The sequence below is a fragment of the Marmota marmota genome, unplaced genomic scaffold (genome assembly GCF_001458135.2).
Source record: "Marmota marmota marmota unplaced genomic scaffold, marMar, whole genome shotgun sequence".
Taxonomy (NCBI): Eukaryota; Metazoa; Chordata; class Mammalia; order Rodentia; family Sciuridae; genus Marmota; species Marmota marmota.
The window spans coordinates 6,659,520-6,682,221 of NW_025999999.1; the positions used below are offsets into that span (position 1 = coordinate 6,659,520).

At 51.4% G+C, this 22,702-nt stretch overlaps 1 protein-coding gene across 1 annotated transcript; it reads left to right on the top strand.

The window, feature by feature from the left end:
• The first annotated feature begins 468 nt into the window (after positions 1 to 468).
• Tlx1 (T cell leukemia homeobox 1) lies at positions 469 to 7,460 on the top strand. The gene is given in 4 exon segments (XM_015494891.2): positions 469 to 1,248; positions 1,250 to 1,620; positions 3,783 to 3,984; positions 6,371 to 7,460. Coding segments are annotated over 4 exon segments (996 nt in total). The 5' UTR covers positions 469 to 1,048; the 3' UTR covers positions 6,594 to 7,460.
• The last annotated feature ends 15,242 nt before the right edge of the window (positions 7,461 to 22,702 follow it).

Here is a 22,702-nt window from a genome sequence, read left to right on the forward strand (position 1 = left end):
TCATTCAAACACAGTGGAGATTGCTTCTTGAAGAATGTGTTTATTTAAATGGAAAGGGGTATCTTGAGGATGGAGCACCCCAGCAGCAAGCCCTGAACCAACTCTCTTGACTTGTACCTGCCTTTCAGGAAGTCTTACCTTCCTTAATTTCTCTAAAGGGGCTGAGTTGGTTTTGCTGCTGCTTTTTATAACAATATGTAGCTAGCTGTTCATAGGCCCTGTTTTAAAGAAGGACAAGCCTGAACTCACCCTCCTGCCTCAGGGCCTGGGCTCCATACCTGGGAGAAGACAAGTCTTCTACCTTCTAACAAGCCGGACTTGAAGTTGGAGTAAATCGCCTGGTTGAGTGACAGGTGTTTCCCAGCTGAGCCCTTGGGGAGATTCTCCAGTTGGGCAGGACACCCGTCCCCAGAGGCTTGGTGGGCTGGACTTCTTTGGCCCAGTCCAAAAATGAGGGGGCGGCTCCTTCCAGGAGAGGCAAAGGACTCTCACTTCTCCCTCCTTGGGTCTGTCTGTCTGTCCATCTCTGGGAATGGCCACTTCCTGTTCCTTTTCTTTCTCATTCTAAGCCTCTCCTCATTGTTCCCCTCTTCCCTCTCTACAGGAACTACTCAGAGCCTTGGTCTCTGTCCCTCTGTCTCTGGCTCTTGCATCTGTCTGGGCTCCTGGCCTCCTCTCCCCCTTTCTCCCCCTCCCCCGCGCTGTCATTCACCCCGCTCCTCTCAGCGTACAGCCAATGGAGAGACCCGGCCGAAACTGCGAGGCTCGCTAGCACAGGGCTTTTTCGCCCGGTGATTGATGTCCCAGAGTCAACAGCGAGCAAGCAGCCGGAGAGGGGAAGGAGAAGCTGCAGAAGGGAAGAATACGGAGCCCCTTCTCTCTCTCCCCTCCCCCCTACTTTAGCCCTTCTGCGCACTTCGTCTTCAAGTCTCCGGCGCAGCCAGGAGCCGCTGTTGCCTCCGCGCCCCCTTGCTTGCTGCCCCCCATAACCAAGCGCAGCAAGCACCCGCCGCCCGGGCCCCCCCGTGGGGCCGGGGCCGGGGCCAGCATGGAGCATCTGGGTCCGCACCACCTCCACCCCGGCCACGCGGAGCCCATCAGCTTCGGCATTGACCAGATCCTCAACAGCCCGGACCAAGGCGGCTGCATGGGGCCGGCCTCTCGCCTCCAGGACGGAGAATACGGCCTTGGCTGTTTGGTCGGAGGCGCTTACACTTATGGCGGCGGGGCTCCGCAGCCGGGCCGGGCCGGGGCGCGGGGCCTATGGCGCTGGCGGCCCGGGCGGCCCCGGCGGCCCCGCAAGCAGCAGCGGCGCCTGCAGCATGGGCCCGCTGGCCGGCTCCTACAATGTGGAACTGCATGGGCCTTGGCCGGGCGGCCCTGGGTGCCGGGCGGCGGCGGCGGAGGAGCGGCGGCGGCGGGGGGCGCTGAGCGCTGCCGGGGTGATCCGGGTGCCAGCGCACAGGCCGCTAGCTGGAGCCGTGGCCCACCCCCAACCCCTGGCTACTGGCTTGCCCACTGTGCCCTCTGTGCCTGCCGTGCCGGGTGTCAACAACCTCACCGGCCTCACCTTCCCCTGGATGGAGAGTAACCGCAGATACACAAAGGACAGGTTCACAGGTGAGTCCGGCCCGCGCGCGCCCCGCCTGGCCGTGGCTCGGGCTCTGCACTACCCCTTCCCTGCTTGGTGGCTCCCTGAACACCCCTCTAAGTGCCAGGTCGCCCAGCTCCTCTCCTCGCTTTCGCCAAGTTCAGCGGTCCGCCGAATTCTATGTTCCCAGAATCGCTGTGCTCCAAGAGTTCTCACAGCCTGGGTCCTTCCTACTCTCCTGCAGGACCCCTGCTCCAAGAAGCAATCCTTGGTCCCCTCTCTTGGGATCCTGGGGTCCAGTCAGGTAGAGGGAAGAGGCTATAGATTCAAGACTATCTTCTGTAAACATTCGAGGCTCAGGGATCTCAGAGAAAGGGGTGCGATGTGAACAAAGTGTTTCTTTCGCCCCGGCTGCGATTTTCTGACCGAGGCTGGGACCCCCACAATTAGATGCAAGAACAGGTTTCCCACCTCTGCCCCGCCATACACACATCAAGTTCCCGTGCCCATCGTGCTGTCAGGCCCGGCAAAGAGCCGGGTTCCCCGCGAAGCAGAGCTGGCAGGTCCTTGTCGGAGAGTAGACTTTCTCCTTTCGGTGGCGGCGCGGGGCTGAGTCGCCTGAGACAGCTTGCTCTTCATTTTCTTTCTGTCCCGGCTGGGCGTCTTCGCCAGGGCCCAACTCTGTTGTCTCCGGGGTGAATAATGCATCCGTGGCTGGAGGACGACTCTCGGGATGATTACTGCACTAGGTGGAGGCTGGCTCCTGCCCTCTCAGCTCCTTCCTTGGCTGGTCCCGGGTCCCTCCGCTCCCGCTTCCGCTCTGGGCACTCAGCTTGGACTCTGGCACAGCCCGTTCCCCAGGCCCTTACTTTCCGTTCCCTGGATCTGAGACCATGATCCTCCCGCAGGCCAGATCCCCAAACCCCACTGGGAAACTGCCACGAATTGAACTCAATTCCTGGTCTGGGCCTTAGAGAGGGGACATAGGACAACCAGGCCTCTGCTGGCTGCAGCTGGGACTCCCAGCCCAGCTCCAGGGCCCAACTGTGAAAGTGTGTGTGTGTGTGTGTGTGTGTGTGTGTGTGGGTGTACACACGTGTGCAAAGACATTGGGAGAAGAATTTTAGAGCTAAGCGTGGCTAGATAATCCCAAGGAATTCCAGGCCCTCTATGAAGCACAGAGACTGCATTTGGAGCTTCTGACCAGATTCTGGGACTGTGGCAGAAGCCTGTGTGTGTGTGTGTGTGTGTGTGTGTGTGGTGTGGTGGGGGGTGTCAGAAGCAGAACAGCTGCTGCATTGTGGGCCTCCAGGAAGAACCCTCACTCATGGGCCCCAATGCTCCAACTCAGGTGATCTCAGGCAGGCCTGAGTAGGCAGAGCCTTGTGCCCACCTCATTCCCCTACCCAAGGTCAGTGTTGAAAGCTCTGGAGGAACCTCCAACTAGGACCCCACTCTCCTGGATATACATATATTAGGATCCTGGGACAGGGAGACCACTGTTGTGTATGTGTGTGTGTGTGTATGTGTGTGTGTCTATACACTCAGCACAAGGCTTACTCTGGGGAGCCACAGTCCATCCTAGTCCTGTGTTGGGACTGAAGGAGGTTCTGAGGGAGTATATGACTATGGCCTCCTATTACCTTGTGTCCTGTGTGCTTGTGCTGTGTCTGTACTTGTCTGGGTGTATACATCCTCCTGTTTGTGTGCACAGATCTGTAAGTTCACACCTGGTATACGCTATGTCTTGAAGGGCTGTGAAGGCGCTCAGGTCAAGACCTAGAGTCAGGCACCTTGATTACCCTCTGCCTCTTAGCGTTGGCCTGCTTTTCTGAGGTTGGAGGCCAGGGGCTGTGACCTTTAGCTCTCCTTACACTGACCCTGGGTGGGAGGAAGGGAGCAAGGAGGCCACTGGGCTTGGGAAGCCCCGGGCTAGGGAGGCCTAGGCGGTGGTGGCTGCCGAGGAGGCGTCAGCCTGGCGGGCGGAAGGGTGCCCTTTCCCGTGGCGGGCTTGGAGCTGAGGGCTGCTGGGAGGATCGTGGTCTTGCTTTTAGGGGTCCAGCCACTGCGCTCGCTGACTCGCGTGGTGTCGGGCCTGGGACGCCTCCTGACGCTCTGCCGCTTGCCTCTGCCGTCTGTCTGTCTCCCGCTCCAGTGGCCCTCTCACCCTTCACTGTAACACGCCGTATAGGTCACCCCTACCAGAACCGGACGCCCCCCAAGAAGAAGAAGCCGCGCACGTCCTTCACGCGCCTGCAGATCTGCGAGTTGGAGAAGCGTTTCCACCGCCAGAAGTACTTAGCCTCCGCGGAGCGCGCAGCTTTGGCCAAGGCGCTCAAAATGACCGACGCTCAGGTCAAAACCTGGTTCCAGAACCGGCGGACGAAGTGGAGGTGAGCACATAGGGAAGGCCTGCCGCGGGCGGCACAGTTCTTGCTGCTCTCGGCTTGCTCGCTGGCTCTCTTTGGGCAAACAGACTCCCTCTGCTCGCTGGTTTCTGATCGGTTCGGTGGAGCGGGCTTCTGCAAGGCTCGCGGGGAGCTGGAAGCAATCAAGACCAATAGCCAGGTGGGACTGGAGACACTTAGCTCTGTTTTACCGGTGGCTTCAGGACTTTCTGAACTGTGCGGATGTAGATGCGGCTGGTCTCCGCCGCCGCTAGGGCAAACAGGCGTGTTAGACTACTGTGTATCTGGGACCTCTGGGCTCAGTGAATCCTCAGAGGCTTTTTGATTGTGCAAATTCTCATTTACCGGGGAAACCTCTTCTGTCCCAGAGACATGGAAGCAGAAACGGGCCTCATCTTGTTTCTGCGTTCCATCCGGACTCCCGGCAGGGCGACTGGGGCCCCAGAACGCAGGCTGGGCCCTTCTGATTGCCTCCTCCCCACCGGGTTCCCTACCCTGGGAGGAAAAAAATCAATCCGCGCCGGCTGTGACTAGGTATCGTGGGTCCCACTGAAAGGGGGATCAATTAGGAGCAGATGGGTGTGTGAGAAAAAGACATTTTCCTTTCTCAATTACACTTACTACACGTTTTATTTTTATTTTTTTCACATGCTATACGTCAACCCCTCTCGTTTTCGTTCTTCTCTCTCCCCTACTTTTGCGGACATTAAGCGTCCCCCACTCCCCTAAGTAGCCTTATTCCCTGCAGACACTGGAACATTCTCCAGATACACCCTCTTGCACCCCTGCATCCTCCTGCGCTTCTGGCCCGCATTCTCAGGTCCAAACGCACTGTCGCGAGTTCGAACGCTCAGGCTCTGGGTGGGTGGCGGGGGGAGCGCAAGAGTCTGGGCAAAGTCGTCGGAGGCGGCGGCGCCGGGCCGGGCGGGCCTCGGGGAGAGAGGAAGGAATTGGAGTTTCCTCTTTTTCTGAACGAAGGCGAGGAATCTGCTCGGGATTCCGCCTTGGGGCCACAAAGGAAGCCCGGGCCCGCAAGTCTACCGCCCCCCATCAACATTCCTGTCTCTGGGGAAGGGGTGGGGGACTCGGTTTCAACCCTTTGAAAACTGGTAAAAGAGGGAGCTTGGGCTAGCTGGGAGGGGTCGCTGGTATTTTCAAGGCCTACTAAGGATTGTAGACTAAGGGAGGGGAAGAAGCCAGGCAACCCCCTCACACACACACCAAACTAGAGTGGGGACACAGAAAGGCAGCGTCAAGCAAAGAGAGAAACTGAAACACAAAGGAGAGGGACAAAGATAGATTCCCCACTCCAAGAGAAAAAGGGAGCATGGCAGGCAGCCTAAGGAAATCTTATGTACAATAAAGGAAAGCATTGGATGATTAAAATCGCCATTTTCGTTTCAAAGAAATTCCCTTAATTCAGAGAAAACGAAGGGGGATGAAAAAAAAATAGACGAAACACAGAGTGAATGAAGAGAAACATTTGGGTGCAGTTTAAAACGCAGGAACCAAGGGGGAAGAAAGAGGCAGAAAGATACACCGAATGAAAAGTCCAGAAGGGGCGGCGCGAGGAGGCTAGCGGCGGCCGCTGGAAGAAGCCCTCGCAGGCTTCGCGCGGCTTCATCGATCGCCTACAAATTGCTTCTGGAGGCCCCGGGGACTCCCATTAGGTCTGTCCACCTTAGAGACAGACGTTTGATCTCAGTTGACAGGGTGGAGGGGCGGCATTAAATGGAATAAGTGAGTCATCGCCTCCCTAGACTGCCTCCGAGGAAGCTGGTGGGTCCGGCGGGAGCCCGGGGCAGGGCACAGGGCTTGGTGCACGAGGTCTGAGCCCTGGGGGAGGTTCAGAGAAAGGAGAGAAGAGAGGTCTAAACTCTGGTCTTTGCCTCTGTGTACTCGTGGGGAGGTGAGGCTCTTTGGGTTTGGGGCGGCGCCAGGTCTCCCATACTGGTGGGGAGAGACGACCTGCCAACCTACCCCTAGCTAAGGGGGTGAGGGTGTGGGCGCTGCGCTCAGATGGGAGGCCCAGCAGTTCAGGCCTAGCGGACATACCCACAGTTCCTCCGGGAGATACAGCTCCATCCACTTTTGGGTTTCCCAGTCTCCCCCCACCCCGTGGCGCTGGGGATTGAACCCAGGGCCTATGCATGCGAGGCAAGCACTCTACCAACTGGGCTGTATTCCCAGCCTTTATCAGAATCAGGACACTCAAGTAGATGGAATGTGTTAAAACAGCCTAAATTGGAATTGGGGGCTGCAAACAGGAGCCATGTTCACCGAAGCTATCTCCCGGGAGCGCGCTCGGAACCCTCGCACGCGCGGGAGCCGGGTTGGTGCCCTGGCGGGTAACAGCTTGTTCCCGGTACAGGCGACAGACCGCGGAGGAGCGTGAGGCCGAGAGGCAGCAGGCAAACCGCATCCTCCTGCAGCTGCAGCAGGAGGCCTTCCAGAAGAGCCTGGCGCAGCCGCTGCCGGCTGACCCACTGTGTGTACACAACTCGTCGCTCTTCGCCCTGCAGAACCTGCAGCCTTGGTCTGACGACTCCACCAAGATCACTAGCGTCACATCTGTGGCGTCGGCGTGCGAGTGAGCCTGCACGCTTCACTCTGGGGGACCCCAGGCCGAGTTAAGGGCCTCTGAGGCCTCAGAGCCAGGACTCTCCCCCACCCCTCCCCGCCTTGGACTGCACGTGGGAGGGGAAAGCTGCTCCCCTTGCACCGGCCCCTAACGCTCCTGCCAACACTGTTCCGGTCTTAAATGGAAGAAAAGAGCGCTGGGGACAGGGACGGAGACCCCTTCCCAGAAGCCTATGCGATCCCCCAGGTCACGTCCTCTGGAAATGTTCAGAGTCCTCTCAGTGTTCCTTCATTTCATTTTATTTCAATTTTAACATGGCACGGAGAGAGACAGGGAGATGGGTTTGGACGCAAGAGCTTCTGGGATCTCCAGATCTCTGAATTTGCCCTGGGAAACTCCTCTCTGTCCTACTCCTCATCACACACTTGAATAACCATAGGCCCACATAGAGGTGATGTCACTATCCCTCCAGGTACCACCCAAGAACCATACATGAGCTAAGGCAGAGTGTCATGCACACATAGGGTCATAGCCTTCACACTGTTGACCCTCACTATTAGGTACAGGCCAAGGGTTACCCAGATTCATCCCGAATAGCATGGCGCTCTCTCTCAAAGACACACAAAGCTACAGACACACAGTGACACACCATTCCACACACAACAGCCTCACTGGGCCTACTGGGCCCCCCAACCTCACATCCCAGCTGCACCCAGGTACGCACAGACAGGTTTTCACACAAACTCAGCCCATTTCTCCAGATCCTGTTTGTAGGGGGGTTTAAGTTATGCACTTAATAAGGTGTTTTCTGTGTAACCATTTTATAAAGTGCTTGTGTAATTTATGTGGAAAAAAAATAATAAAACCCTCCGGATCCGGAGTCAGGGCTGCCTGCTCCTTGCTGAGCTGCACATCTTGCAGCTACTTGGGTTTGGTGAGAGCTGGGGCTTCAGAGGCAGCTTCTGGTACCTGTACCTAAAGGATATATGGGTGGAAAGACCCTCAGACTCTGGAGAGAGAAAAGGAGGAGGACAAAATGAAAGAAGGTAGAGCTGAGGAGAGGCAGCTTCTCCTGGGATTGCTATATTTGAAAGGATGTGGATATCTTGGAGTGTGAGAGTTGTGTGTGTGTGTGTGTGTGTGTGCATTCTGTGTTTGTGGTAGTATGGGCAATTAGAACATTACTGATGGGGAATGTTTGTGATGGTGTCTACATGTGTAAATGTGTTTGAAATTCTTGTATGTAAATACTTGTTTCTGCTTAAGTTGTGAATTGAAACTATCATTGTATGCATAGGCTTGAAGTTGTGTGTGTGTAATCATGTTAAAATGTGACTGTCTTTTGGGGTAATTGTGTGATCACCCTTTTTGTGATTGTATATGAATTGTGTTAGTGTTTTTGAGAGTACATATTAGTTTCTCTTTGTGAATCTACTTTTGTGTTAAATATGTGGTTTTTGATTGTGTATCATCTTTAATTGTATGAATGTAATTGTGAGATGTAGTCATGTGTGAGCTATGTGTTTGAATGGTACAGTATGTACTTGTGACAGTTTGTAACTGGGGGAGTGCATATAGTGGACATGTGGATCATATGGGAGATTGTCCTGGTGGGTGAGTGGGTGTAATTGTGCACTGATGGTGTATGTGGTGGTGGGAGTCTAAGATGTATGCATGGATACTTTGTGGGGAGACCATTATCTGTTGGGAGTTCTGGGTCTCTGTGCTCATCCTAGCAAGCTATAGAGACTGGAGCATTTCAAATCAGGAATTAGAGCCAGGACTTTCTCTGATGCTGTAAGTGGGACTTTCAGGCCCCCAGGACTAGTCTGGCTTATGAGAAGTTGGAAGAAGTGTCTTTCTGAAAACCTCCAGGGTGCCCCAGATCCTTCTGATCTGAACATCAGTCACAGAATACCCCCCTCCCCATATCATTTAGTCCCTGAACTTCCAGACCAATTGCAAACAATTGACTTGGATCTGCTTTTCTGGAGAAGATGGGTGGTGGTGTGTCTGGGGAACTCATTAGCCTCGGGACTGTTGAAGTAGGGAGATAAGAGGATTTTTCTTTGGGATAGGAAAGTGAGAGAACTTTGCAGTTGGAAACTAGAGGTATGGGGCAGGGGCAGGACTGCAGAGCTGTGTGCAATATGATTGAAGATGGAGGGAGCGACCAAAACCATCAGAGCTACTGTCTCACATCCCTGCCCTGGCAGCCATGGAGGGTTGCAATACAGGGACAAAGGGCACAGTAATCTCCCACTCAGGGAAGCCCAAGGGGAAGTTTGGGTTGGGTGGGGAGTAGTTTTGTTAATCCACACCCTCATTCATGCACCTCCTTGGATCTCAGCAAAGGAGGGTTCTGGGTCCAAATACTGGCCAGCTTTAAGGCTTTCTGGGGGTTTAGGACTCTCCCTGGCAAAGTGTGGATTAGTGGGAGGGGGTGGTCTGGCTACAGTTCTGGTCCTGTAGCGGGTCTCCAGAACTCACCCGCTGCAGCGCTCAGTACAAAATGGAGCAAAATCCGGAAATGGCCTCCCAGGACTACAAAATTCTCCTTGGGTAGATCTGGCTGCGCCCTTTGCTCGCGGCATGACTGTCGCCTCCAAGTCCATGCCTTCTTCGCAGAATGCGGTTTCTTTCCTCCATTTACATTTTTCGGAATCGGTGTCTCCCGCAGTAAAATCTTGAAGCCATCCCAAAGCCGCCAGACCCCAGGCAAGATGGGACCGCTATTCCAGGGACCACCCCCCAAAAGCTGTTATGTCCGGAAGTCCCCGGATATTTCTTGACCACAGACTGTCCAACCGTGGAGGAGCTGGGGGTAGAGATGGGGAGCGACTGCTGTCCCAAACACAACACCCCAAACAGGCTCCAAAACCCGTACTTTTCACCGCCATTCTCACCCTCTTTTAGAGACAAAGCGAGCAAAGTTGGGCACCACCCCCCATCTTCACGAACAGCCTAATACTCATAACTGCGTTGGCAGATCTAGGCCTGGAACTCCTAGCCCCGCTGTTCTCTGACCCTGCCCAGCTGGCCCAGGACTGGAGAAAAACAGGCATTTTGCATGTCAGGTTCATCCCAGGCAATGGGACCCAGGACGCTCAGAGCGGGCAACTTCCGAGTTACCTAGATACCTGCCTGCCTGCTCCCGCCGCTCTTTGCCGCCTGCGGTCCTGGATTAGGCGTTCTTCCAGGACATCTCCAACACTGGACCCCGGGCTAGGTCTCCGGGAGGTGTCAGACTCCCGGAGGCGTTGGAATTATTGGCGCTGAGGGACCGGGCCAGACTGACTCCTCGCTCTCCGCTCTCCGTCAGAATTCGTTGGACGAATCTCAATGAATCCCGCGTCAGCCGAGTGCTGCTGCAACGGAAAAAGGTGGGGACGCTGGCTCTGCCTGTGAGTTGAGAGGGAGCTTTACTTGAACACTGTGTCCGGAGTGTGCCGGAAACCGGAACCGAGGGGCTTCAAGGGCCAGAGTCAAGGTCAACTGCTCCAAGTAGAAAGCTCGAAATGCCTGGTCTTTCATGGCGCCTATCGGAAATAATAGGTCTTTGATCAAAAATAGAAAAGGAATAAATCATCTGAATAATTGTATGCAGAGGTGCCGGAGAGGAAAAGAAGAATTAACAAACCTTTCTGGGCAGAGACCCTCCCCCCACCCCCGTTTTTTCCTTGTCTTGAGAGAGGTTACTGCCCTGACCAAATACCCGCAGCCAGTGAGCCCTGAGCAGCGGCTCAGACCTGGGGCAGCCCATCCTCGTGGTTCAGTGGATGGTGACCTGCCGCCCAAGAACCCAGGAAAGGCTGGGGTCCCAGAGGCTCTGTGCTGTGAGGTGGGTGGCACATAAAAAATCTGGCTCAACCTGTTGACTATAATAGAGGCTTTGTGTCACCAGATCTGTGTTTGGGGGTGGTGGTGGCTGCGGGGAGATAGACACTGCCTAAATACTGCCTGCCTGCTCCATGGCTTCCCTAGTGAGGAAGCAGGTGTGGGGTTTGCTATGGGTCCAAGAATAAGAGGGGTGCCCTCTTTGTTGTATCAGTGACATGCAGGTGGGCAAGGTAGGTTGCAGGCTCAAGAGACAACTCAGTAAGCCCCTCCCTATGGGCTATGCAGAACAGGAGCAGCTGGGACTCCAGTGGCCATACTGTGGAAATCTGGGAGGTTGTGGCCCCAGGCCTACTCTGAGGGCCCCTCAGCTCAGATGCTGGAAGAGATCCTCTTCCTCCAGTTCAACACTGACCTGATTGACCACGGAGGCCTTCAGGTACCACCCACCTGCACCTTCCTCTGGATTTCTTGTTTTGGGGAAACCAATAGGAACAGGCTGGGGTTCCAAAAAGGTTTCCAAAAAGCTCGGAGCAGACTGGGAAGGTGGAATTTACCATGGTTAGGGTAGGGTGGAGGATGAATGAGAAAGGTGGGTGCAGAGAGCCTGGGGTACCCCAGTTGTGCTGACAGGTAGGTATAAACAACCTCACACTCACAGCCTGCATTGCTGTGTAGGACCTCATGTACTCCCTCTAACTATGCAACAGCCAGAGTATCCAATGTTACACAAGGGGAGGTATAGGTGTGTGGTGCCAGGCATACACAAGTGCACACACAACCTTCATTGCTGGAGCCTGTGGTTACCTCTCGCAAGCTCACACCTGTCACTGCCTGTCACTGCCTGTCACTGCCTGGCCAATTCCTGTTGGCAGTTACCCCATGGGCACCCCTCCTTTCTTCCCCCTCCCCTCCTCTCCCAGCCCAGATGAAGGAGGGTCTAACTGAGCTCCTAGAGGGCCTAGGGGTGGGAACGTCCTCCATTCACACTTCAGCTTCCAGTCCAACAGCTCTGGCCCAGACAGACCCCTTGGTTGGGCTTGGGGACCCCCAGCAACAATCAGAAGGTCCAGCGACCACTGCCCTGAGGAAATCCGGCCTCCTTGGAAGAGAAGGTTGGGAGGGGTGTAGGGGAAGGTGGGGATGAGAGGCCACCACTGCGGAATGCCTCAGAAAGGGAGGCTTTGCTAGGAGCTGCCGTGCCCCTCCGGTTTTCCGCCTTGTGGTCCCAGAGCTTATATATTTTCGGTTGCTGAGTGAGGGTGTAGCCGCAGGACCCAAGGCTGGAGGCAGTGTTGGCGGCTCAGCCGCGCACAAGTGGGAGCCGGACAAGGCCACCGCGCAGAAAACCCGGACAGGTGAGTTCCGGGCGCCCTCTAGGGGCCTCGCATAGAGAGGCGCCTCGAGCCAAGGCCAGGGAGCTTGGGCTGTCGCGCCGCCCTTTCCAACACAGGGCTGGCTGCTGCTAGAGCAGGGGAAAATAATACTACTAATAAGCAATATTACTGAGCGCTTGCTGTGTCCCAGGCACTGCGCTAGACTTTAAAAATTCTATCCATTCCTAACCACCGCTCTATTAGGCAGCTGGTATTTTTATTCCTACTTTAACAGGCAAGGGAAATTCAAGTTCAGAGACGTTCTGCAATTTGCCTAAGAGCATCAACTGGGACTAGCATTCCGATCTAGCGGTCTAACCCTAGAGCCAGGGCCTTTGAGAAGGGTACTTAAGTGCTGGGATGCCGTGGGTTTGGGAGGATTGGAGGTGAGACCCCACCAATCTCCCGTCAGAGCTTGGCTTTGTGGAGGGAGCTGTCATTCAGTCCAGTGGTGAGCCAGAGTGTTTGTCCTCTAGAGCTCTGGGAAACTCCCTTCCAGTTCAATGCATTCTGCTGGACAACCCCTACCCCTACACACTTCTCTGACTTTGCCAGGCCTGAGAGTCCACCTCCTCCCCGCCAACACCTACAATAGCCCATCCTCTGGGCCTTCCCAGCCAGGCCTTCCTCCTTCCAAGAGTCCCTGGGATTAGAAGGGGGCTGCATTTACTTCCACCCCTTTCCCTTCCTCCTCTGGATCAGCTGGGGTGGAAGGTCTCAAACTAACAGTTAAAAATAGAAGCAAATGAATGACACTTTATTAGACAAAGGAATGGAGAAACAGGACGAAAAATCCTTCCTCTCCTTTCCATCTGCTCAGTCAAAAGCCTGTAGCTGGGGGAGGCTCTGGCCTGCAAAGTGGCAGAGTGAGCTGGGTGGGTAGGAGGCTGAGACCCAAAAGGTCAGAGAGTTACTATTTTTTTTTTTAGTATCTTTTAGTGAATGGATTCAATCAAAATGTTTTTAAAAAAGAGACTGGCCTCCTCTTTTTCTCTTCTTCTCAGGATGGTTGAGGAGGTGGAGGTGAAGAGGTATCCCTAGGAAGATCTTTTATTTCCAATAAAATTATCTTCATTTATTCACAAATAGCCCCTGGAAGTGTTTTATACTTCAATGTGTGCTTGAATCACCAGGGATCTTGTTAAAGACCCATGCATAAAATCTGGGGTGGGGCCTAAGACTCTGCATGTAGGACAAGATTCTTAATGCTGATGCTTCTGCCAGCATCCAGGCCTTAACCTACTATTCTCCCTCTGAGTTCTAATCCTAGATGTCAAAGCAACCTGCTAAAAGTGGTCTACAATGTTGCCTATTTGCTCAGGGTTTCCTTCTTCCCCATTTTATGACAAATGAAAAAAGTAGAGACACATTGATACTCCTTCTGTTAGGATTTATTTATTTCTTTTGCAGTGCTGAGGATCAAACCCCAGGGTCTCACACATGCTAGGCAAGGGATCTACCAGTGGGATACAAGCCCCTGGTAGAATATTTTTAAAATGCACATTTCAGCATGCCATGAGATGCACCACTTCCTGTTGATAGATTATGTCCTACTACTTTCCTTATTACCTGCATGGCCCCTCTGATCCGGGTTCCCTCTTTTGCACCTGCTATCTTTCTAAAGCCCTCTTTCATTCCCAGGCAGCTGTTTAAGTGTCTTTGGACATCAGCCTAGGTGTTGAGCCTTGTTTTTCTGCTGTCTAACCTCAGGCAAGTTAATTAAGTTTTAGAACTTTGCAATTTCCTTGTTCATATTATAGGTCCAACCCTTCTCTGGATTACTGAGGGGATTAAGGAGATAACTCAGGTAAAAGTGCTTGGCTCTTCAAAGGTACTCCAGGAATGATGAAGAGTGCCCTAGGGTGGTGAGACCTGAGTTTTCTATACTTGGGGCTAGTTGGAGTGGGTGGGGTGGGAGGGATGAATCACACCCTTCCCCCCTCATTTCCAGACCTTTGATTTCCAGGAGAAATCCAATGGCTGCTTTGGCAGTCTTGCTCCACAATTAGATTAGATTCATAGGTGTCCAACTGTTCATGGGGCAGGAGGGTGTGGTGAGACCTGATTGCAAAATGCAGTGGACAGAGACCTGAGGGAAGGGGCCTGGTGAAGAGCCACCCAGCCCCAGAGGCTCCAGTCCCTGACAGGGGTAGAGCCACCATGCATACATCCCTCCACGAATTCTCGTGAAATTGCAGCTCTGTCTGCAGCTCTGCCTCTCAGGCTGACCTGATGTTCCACTCGTGGAAACAGTTGTGCTCCATAGCTACACGTTTACACCCTTATTTTTAAAAAGAATCTTTGATTGCAAATGGTGGGAGCTGTGTACTCTCACTATTTACCTCTAGCCCAGGGAAAACCAAGTTCACATGCATTCACTCACCTGTTCCCATTTTGAGAACAGATGGTTTCACAACCACAGACTTCAACTTCTAACCCTTTCCAGCCCCAGGCCCAAGGTCACACTCTTCCTGATGGACCAGCACATGGATAGAAATATTACTGCCCTGGGGTGAATTCTGCAGGGGTGAGGGCAGAAGAAAAGGGAAGGAGGAGGTTTATTAACTCCACCCAGAAGCCTCAAAGTTTCCAGTGCCTGCACACCAGCCAGCCTAGTGGGAGTGGCTTCTCTCCTAGCATAAAAAAGGTGGAGGGCAGGCTAGGGTATTTGAGAAAAAAAAAAAAAAAAAANTTCAATAAAGAGGTAGAGATTCTGAAAAAAAAAAAAAAAAAAAAGCAGATCTTCCAAAGACCTGGAGTTTTTAGTTTCACAACTGTTGCCCCCTCCACACAAAATCCCAGCTTCCTTTCTTGTCACAGGGTGTTACTGCCTGCTGGAGCCAAACACAGGGAGTTCCAAAGAACTCCTGCCTGCAAAAGGGCACCTGCATGGTAATGCCTTAGGATGCCATGGCTGGAACAGCCTAGGACTGAGAAACACTGAGAACTGGCTTGTGGGAATATCAGGCTTATTTGTGCCCAGGCCTCTTGTGAGCTGGCAGAAAAACTCAAGAGGGATGGTTAGGGAAAGATTCAGAAGCACCCTATCACAGAGGTCAGTCATCAGGACCCCCAAAAACCAGGGGACTCTAGAAAGCACCCAATGACAGTTTGCATTTCACCAGAAATGTGAACAGGGAGAGAAACTGCTCTGATTTTGAAGCCTGCCCCCGTTCAAAGAATCCGGAAGCTGACTGCTAGCTGGTTCCAAGGGAAGAGACACCTTGAGACACCTTGCACCACTATTCCCCAAAACCTATTCCTCTGGGGTGTCGTGGGGGTAGGCTGACCAGGAAAATAAAGTGCCGCCTGGTAGCATCTGCTTGGGTCTGATCAGTTCTCAAACTCTCGGGCCAGGTGTGGTGCGACACGAAGTGCGCGGTCGCTGCAGCGGCTGGAGAAATCGGCCAAACCTGGTTCTTTCCCCACCGGTGGCTCTCCCGGCTCCGGCCAAGGGGACCCTAGAGCGCCAGCTGCGAGCGAATCCAGCGCTCTCCCGTGCTGCGGAGGGCGGCTGGAGAAAAGGCGGCCTGAGAAGCGTCGCCCTCGTTCTGCTCCAGGAGTCTACAGGACATTTCTCAGGCCCCAGCGAGGTCTGCCGTCCGGTTTGTCGGTGCACTTAATCCCTTTCTGGACCCAAGACGCGGACCCGGGTCTCAGGAACGCCGGGCCTTCGCGGCCTCAGTAGGGGTGGGCCAGGGCGCGGCGCCGTTTTTCCTGCGGGCTCCAGGATTCTCTGGTGAACGCAGGGACTGCACGGAGGCCGCCCCAGGGCTCCGAGGCCAGCGCCCAGGGTGCCAGGCCCTTCCTGGCTCAACCTGGGCCCGCTGCAGTCAAGGGTTCGCTCGTGCGGGTGGCGGGACAGCGACGGCGACGGCGACCAGGCACCAAACTGCACCCAGATCCCAACTCCCCCCGAAGCAGAAAGGTAAGGCCTGGAAGCCCGTGGGGAGCCTGGTTCTTGGGGTCGGGATTTAGCTTTTGGTCTTCACCGGGCTGGGAGGAGAGGGGTGCAGAATTTCAAGGCGAGAACCTGGAAGGAGAAAGGCGCACCTTCTCGTGGCTCTTCCCGAGCAACACCCGAGCTTCCTCTCTAGTCTTATCTGCATCCTGGCCCCTGTGGGTCTCCAGGAGAATGTAGGAAGGGCATTGCCCTACTACAGAGGTGACCCAGGACCTGCCAGCTCTACTCCATCCCTCCTTGAGCTCTCCCACACTTGGACCAGCCCCGCATTCCCCAAAGACCAGGCAAGGGCCAGGGTGTGAGAGGCTTCTGGTTACTTACTTGTTCCTTAGCGGCTCTTCTGCAGCAGTGCTCTGAGCTTCCTCTTCACTGGCGTGCTCAGGTCAGCTGGGAACCCTGGAAAAGAGCTAACTCAGCCTGAATGCTCCTTCTCAGAGAGCCAAACTTTCCTACCCGACTGTCTTCATTTATGGTCCTTGGAGGTAGGTCAGCAGGTAAGGGGATTGAGTCCTTGAGAACTCTGAGCCACAAGAGTGGCAACTGTCAATAGCCAGCAAAGTTGTTCTGACAGATCTTCTTAAAGGAGATGAGTGCCTACAGGAATCTTTAAGGAAACAGGATGTGGAGTTGATGTCCAGTTGACGCATAGTTTTCACCTTTCACCTTGAACTTGGGGTCATTTGCACAGAAATATATGTAGCATGCTCTACAGTGCCTGGAGAAAGAGACTACTGAGATCCAGAGTGAGTTCTCTTTTTCATCTGATTATTAATTTTTTTTAACTAAGTGGAAGATTTTGGTGATCATTTTCATATGACAGAAATATTCTCATACACTATGCCCATTCCCAAAGACTCTTCTTTATACCTTTTCTGTTTACTTCTCCCAAATACTTAGTCTAAAAGGAACAGTCTCCTAAGCTTTTTTGCCCCCCCTCCCCCACCTCCCATCCTGGGGATTGAACCCAATGGTGCTCTAAAACTGACCTACACCCCCAGCCCTTTTTAATTTTTTAATTTCTTATTTTGGGACTGAGTCTCATTAAGTTGCACAGGCTGACCTTGCAATCCTCCTGTTTCAGTCTCCCAATTCTCCTAGACATTTTTTAGTGATTCTGTCATTGCCCTGACCAAAGTATTTTTTCCCCAAGTTTTTTTTCCCCCAAAATAAAATGACTTCTGGGGCCATTTCTAGGGACATGATGGCTGGATGGTCACATGACACATGAAAACTCCTCTTAAATACTCCTATCTTCACAAGTTTTTGTTTTGGAGACATAGGGTACTGAATCCATGATCTGCGAGGCAAATACTCTACCCCTGAGCTACATTGCTAGCTCTTTTCACTTTTTATTTTTGAGAAATGGTCTCCCTAAATTGCTTAGGTTGGCCTTGAACTTGTGATCTTCCTGCTTCAGCCTCCCTAGCAGGTGGGATTACAAGTGATACTATGTCCAACTTCTTTAGAAGTCTTCAAACTTCCTTCAGGTTTTATTATTTCTGACATTGTAACTTTAGATCAGGCTGAATTTAATGATATAAGACCATTTGTCAAAAATTGAGAAGTTGATGTTTTACTTTGAGTTGTTGTACAAATGTTTTGTTTGTTTTGCTGTGTTGGAGCTTCATGCTAGGCAAGTGGTCTGCCACTGAGCTACATCCTCAGCTCCTAGGAAGCCCAGGTTTCTGCCAGTTATCTGTTCCTTCCAACAAAACCACCCCCACCTGCTTCAGGGAGAACATTTACCAAGTGGTCCTGCATATTAAATTCAACCAAAACTAAAACTTACCACTTTTTCCTTGCTGGGACACCCTCATGTTCCCCAGATTTCAAGTCCTGAATTGTTTTGATATGGAACCCTTTCCCTCCTAGGTTGCTTTTCAGTTGGCACCCCGGGATTTGACATATCTGAAGAAAATGTTGGGTAGAAGGGTGAAGCTTGAGGATGAGTGGAAATGGTGTTCACTTTGCAAGGCAGCTCAAAAAAAAAAAAAAAAAGGGCCACAGCATCATCAGACAAGGGAGAAGTGTAATTAAACAAGGGGGGTTGTTACAAACGTTAGCTTATAAGGGGGTCTCAGTGATACCCAGGGATTTAGGACATCTGAATCTTCTGAATGTTCCTTTCATACCTCGATCCCAGTTCTTGAGATTCTGCTTTTTCCTAATCAGTGTCCTAATTTGATGGGACTGTGATTTGTCTAACAGTTCAAGAACCAGTAGGATAAATTTTGGGACTGACTTTCATTTACGCCAGCCTGATGCTATAAGAGATAAGATGTATTTTTAGCAATGATAGGAATCCCATGAGTTTAATTTGTTATTTTGAAATTCAGGACTTGAGTTTGTTGTCTAATTTCTATAAGCTGTTTTATATTTTAGAAGTAGGTGCCCCATCCTAGCAGGGGCCATCCTAGATGGTCTCCCAAAGTCTTGCCCTTAGTGGACACTTTTAGCATGAGCAATAATTTAATTAGTCAGTTCCCATCCTATATATTAGGCTACTCAATAATTGGGATTAATTTCTGAATCCCAGCAGATCCACCACAACTCTAACTAAGCTAAACAACTGATCCTAATTTCCCTCATTTCTCAGATAATCTTTCACCTGCCATCCTTCTGTACAATTTATATACTATTTAGGATTCTTTTAAAAATATTTTTAAAATTGTAGATGGACACAATACCTTTGTTTTATTTATTTATATTTATGTGTTGCTGAGGAGCAAACCTAGTGCGTCACACATACTAAGCAAGAGCTCTACCCTTGAGCTACAACCTAAGCCCCTATTTAGGATTCTTGATAGCAAGCACACAAATTAACTCTGTCTATCCTAATGATAAAATGGAGTGTTTGGGAAAGATGCTGGGTAACTAATAGAATCCACTAAAAAATAAAGAGCCAATATGCAGAACTAGGAGCAAGGCAGCAAATACAACTGAGATCAAACCACAAGACTCTTCTGGCTAGGAGTCTGGCTAGTGTGTCTGCCAGTGAGCTCTCAATGCTATGAACACTTCATTCCCAACCCCACTGCCCCCACCTTGAATAATCCTTTCATCTGTCCCTGTGTCTTTGAGTCATCTTGGGGAGGAGCAATAATTGGCTAGTCTTAGGTCATGGGCCCATTGGCTGCTGATGGTCAGATGGAAAGAGGAGACTTTGGGCCCTTTGCTTCTGTAATGGCAGATGAGATTTTGCTTCCTTCCAAGGCACACTGAGGGGCTCCTCTCATATAGGAAGGGTGTTCAGCTAGGGAGCATGTGCACACAGAGCTGTTTGCTGCAGTTGGGAGTTTCCCAGCTTTCTTTTGCTTCTCCATACAGCCTAGAATCCCTCACCAACCAGAGCCTCCCCTTTCATCTGATCCATGCCCCACAAACCCCAGGCCCGGAGTCACATGGCCACTGTGGCTTTGCCTGGCCATAGAGCACAGCTGGAGAAACTCACACAGCAATAGGAAAGGTAAATTCATGGGATCTAGCTTCAGTTGAATCTCATCCTTTTATGCTAAACATCAGAATATTTACTTCTAAAAGCCAGGAACCTTTTAATATGTATAAAAATTAATAATAATTCCTTAATAGCATCTTATATCCAGCCCACATTCCAATTGTCCCCCAAAATCCTGTGAAGGGGGTATTTTTCTGTAAGGCAAGTGACTACATCATTTCCTTCATTAAATTACTTTAATGTGTCAGTGCTCTAAAGCATGCGAATGCAAGTAGCACAAAGTGATATGGAGTCAAAGGGGACAACTGCTTTTCCTCCTCTCCCTTCTCTTCTCCCCTTTCCTTCCTTGTCTGGTTTGCCTCCTCAGATGTACCAGTTGCTGACTTTTTGTGTGTTCTTTTAGTCACTTTGGAGACCTGTGTGTGATATCAATATAGGGGGATCCCACCTCACACACTCTCCCATCCTTTCTTGGATGTCTTTCTGTGTCAGTAAAGATAAAAATCTCCTCAGTGGTCCCTGTCTCTGCCGCAGCCCGGCTGGCTGGGCAAAATAAGCGGAGGGTGACGAATAACTTGTGTACGTTGATACAGCAGGAGTGGGAGCCGTTTATTGCAGGACAGGAGCAGTATTTATACATTCCACACAGCTTATCTAATTAGCATAAACTAGATACATCAGTCAACCAATAAGGAATCTCCACACTTAATGGCTCGCTTTTGTTACTTCTCAAACCACTCCCTCTGGCATTTTGCCAGGCACCATCCAGACTTGTTTACAACTCTAACATTCCCCTGGCAAAATGCCAGGTGTTATTTTGACTTGTTTACAGACTCTAACATGTCTCCCTCTCACACCTGGAGTTCCCTTTCTACCAGAGCAGGCCGCTCCCAAAGCTCTCTGTGCTTTCTCGTGTCCCCTTGGCCAGGTATGTGGTATTTCCTCTCTCCAGAATGCTTTCTCCTCTTTCATGGAGCCGAAGAATTAATCTTGGTTATCCTCTCTGTTATGGTTCAGATGTGAGCTGACCTTCAAAAGCTCATGTGTGAGACAATGCAGGAAGGTTTAGAGATGAAATGATTGGGTTATGAGAGCCTTAACCTAATCAGTGAATTAATCCTCTAATGGGATTAACCAAGTGGTTACTGAAGGCGGGTAGGGTATGGCTGGAGGAGGTGTGTCTTTAGGGGCTTGCCTTTGGGGTATATATTTTGTATCTGGTCTTTCTCTCTGCTGTCTGATCATCATATAAGTTGCTTCCCTCCACCACACTCTTCCACCATGATGTTCAGCCTCACCTCAGCTCCAAGGAATGCAGTTGGCTGCCTATGGACTGAGACCTCTGAAACCATGAGCCCCCAGATAAACCTTTCCTCCTCCACAATTGTTCTGGTTGGATCTTTTGGTCACAGCAGTGAAAAAGCTGACTAAAACACTCTCAGAAGGCTTCCTTGCCTTGAGGCAGAACTAGGTGTTCTTCTTGGATCCCAAAGGCCCTGGACATTCTTCTCTCATCACACTCAGCGTGGAGTTTTGACAGCTCATTTACTTGTCTTCTCCCGCTACACTATGCACCCCTAGAGGCCAACCTGAGTCATAGCCAATTTTGTCCCAGAGACTATCTCAGGGCTGAGTCACAGTGGTGCTTGGTAAATGGTTGTCACTGGGCTCCTGCTACCATCCACAGGGATGGAGGTCCTCTTGGGGCAATGGGAGTGTAGGGACACAGCCCTCCTCACATCATCAGTAGAAGAATGCCAGGGGACAAGATGGAGAAAATTGAAGATTGAGAATCTGTAAAGCTGGCTGGTGTTACGGGGATTCTCTCAGCAAAAATGAGCCGAGATTCTCCCCTTTGGGGCCTTCCCAACCACAGTCTGTCGTGTGAGGACAGAATTTTGATGAGACTAGTTGGGAATGTGGCTCATAATGACTGCAAACTCATCAGCCTGACCTTGGTATTTTAAGAGCAGGCAGAATGAGAATCACTGGACACTTGTTCAACCTGGATACCAAGACCATGTTTGACCAGACCAATAAGGTGTCTCTGCAGGGAGCAAGATAGAGAGGATTCTTCCTCCCTAAGACTGTCAGTCTGGAGCTGGGGAAGATCCATGTGTGTCTGTGGACTAGCTGGGTTGAGTTCAGAGAATTTCTGGGAAGGAAGACAAAATAGAACTCCCACCATCAGTTGGAATTGTGGTGAATACTGTGAATTAACCCATTCATCATTCATGCAACTTCCTCCTAATGTGTGTTCCTGTACTTGCAGGGACTACAAAGCTAAAAACTACATTTCCCAGACTTCCTTATAGCCTCAGTGCCAGAAGTGACTTTCAGGTTGCACTAAAAATATATACCTGTGTAAGGCCTGGACTCAGAGCTGAGTTAACTGGGGAAAGAGAGATCATGAAGCATCACTTGATACATAGTAGTAAATCTCTTTATGTTTAGCTAGGTGGCCTCTGTGGTTTGTAACTAAGCCCTCAATAATACATAAGGTATTTCCTTAGCCATCTCTATCTACATATATAGGATGTTTTCCAGGAGTGTCTGCAGAGGCCTCTTCCTGCTGCTTTTGAGTATGGGGAGCTCTCTCCTTTCACAGTGGGAGAAGTTCTGGAAAGCTTCAGACTTCAGTTAACAGGCCTATGTTGAACTCCTAACTCTGCTGCCTAGAGATTATCTGGTCTTGGATAAGTTAACTAACCTTTCTTTGCCTGTTTATCAGTAAAAGGATGATCATGTGATATAAAAATCTAAAGATAATAATATGGTGCAGGATATTGTAAAAGTTGGTGTCACATGTAGAAAAGCTTGTAGCTTCTCGCTACTGAGGTAGCTACAGACTTATAGAGGTCTGATGAGGGAGTTTCTTAGGATTTCCTCATTTCTGCTCCTTACATAGCACTTGGGGAGTCCCAGGCCTTCCATGTAGTCAGCTATCCTCCTTTCCCTACTTCCTTCCCATGCACTCAGCTTTGCCTTGTCTGGAGCATTTTAAATAAACTTGCGATTTCGCAAATACTTCCTGAATGTCTACTATGCACCAGGCATTATACTGAGTACCTGCCGCGTCCGGCCAAAGGAGCCGAGTCCGGCGAGGGACGGCGAGGTTAAAGGACACAGGACACCAAGGTTCTTCATCCAGGAGACAACTTTTATTTTTTCTACCCCCCTATTATATATCCTCCCACCCTCAGGGTTAAGCACACACACACACACACTTTACAGGAAGCGGTCTCGAGCAGCCTTAGGCAGACTAGGTCAGGTTTTGCAGGTCGGTCATGCCAGGCCCAGCTGGGCCACTAATCAGCAAATACAATCTGTCCCAGGCTCTCAGGAGGGCAGATAGACAGGAAGCCCACAGGGCTGACAGAAAGCCCACAAGGCTGACAGAAAGCCCACAAGGCTGATTCATACTTCAGTGGTACTCGCCTCCACATGCGGAACAAAGAGCAGGAAACTTACTCCCGTTCCAGGGCCAGGGG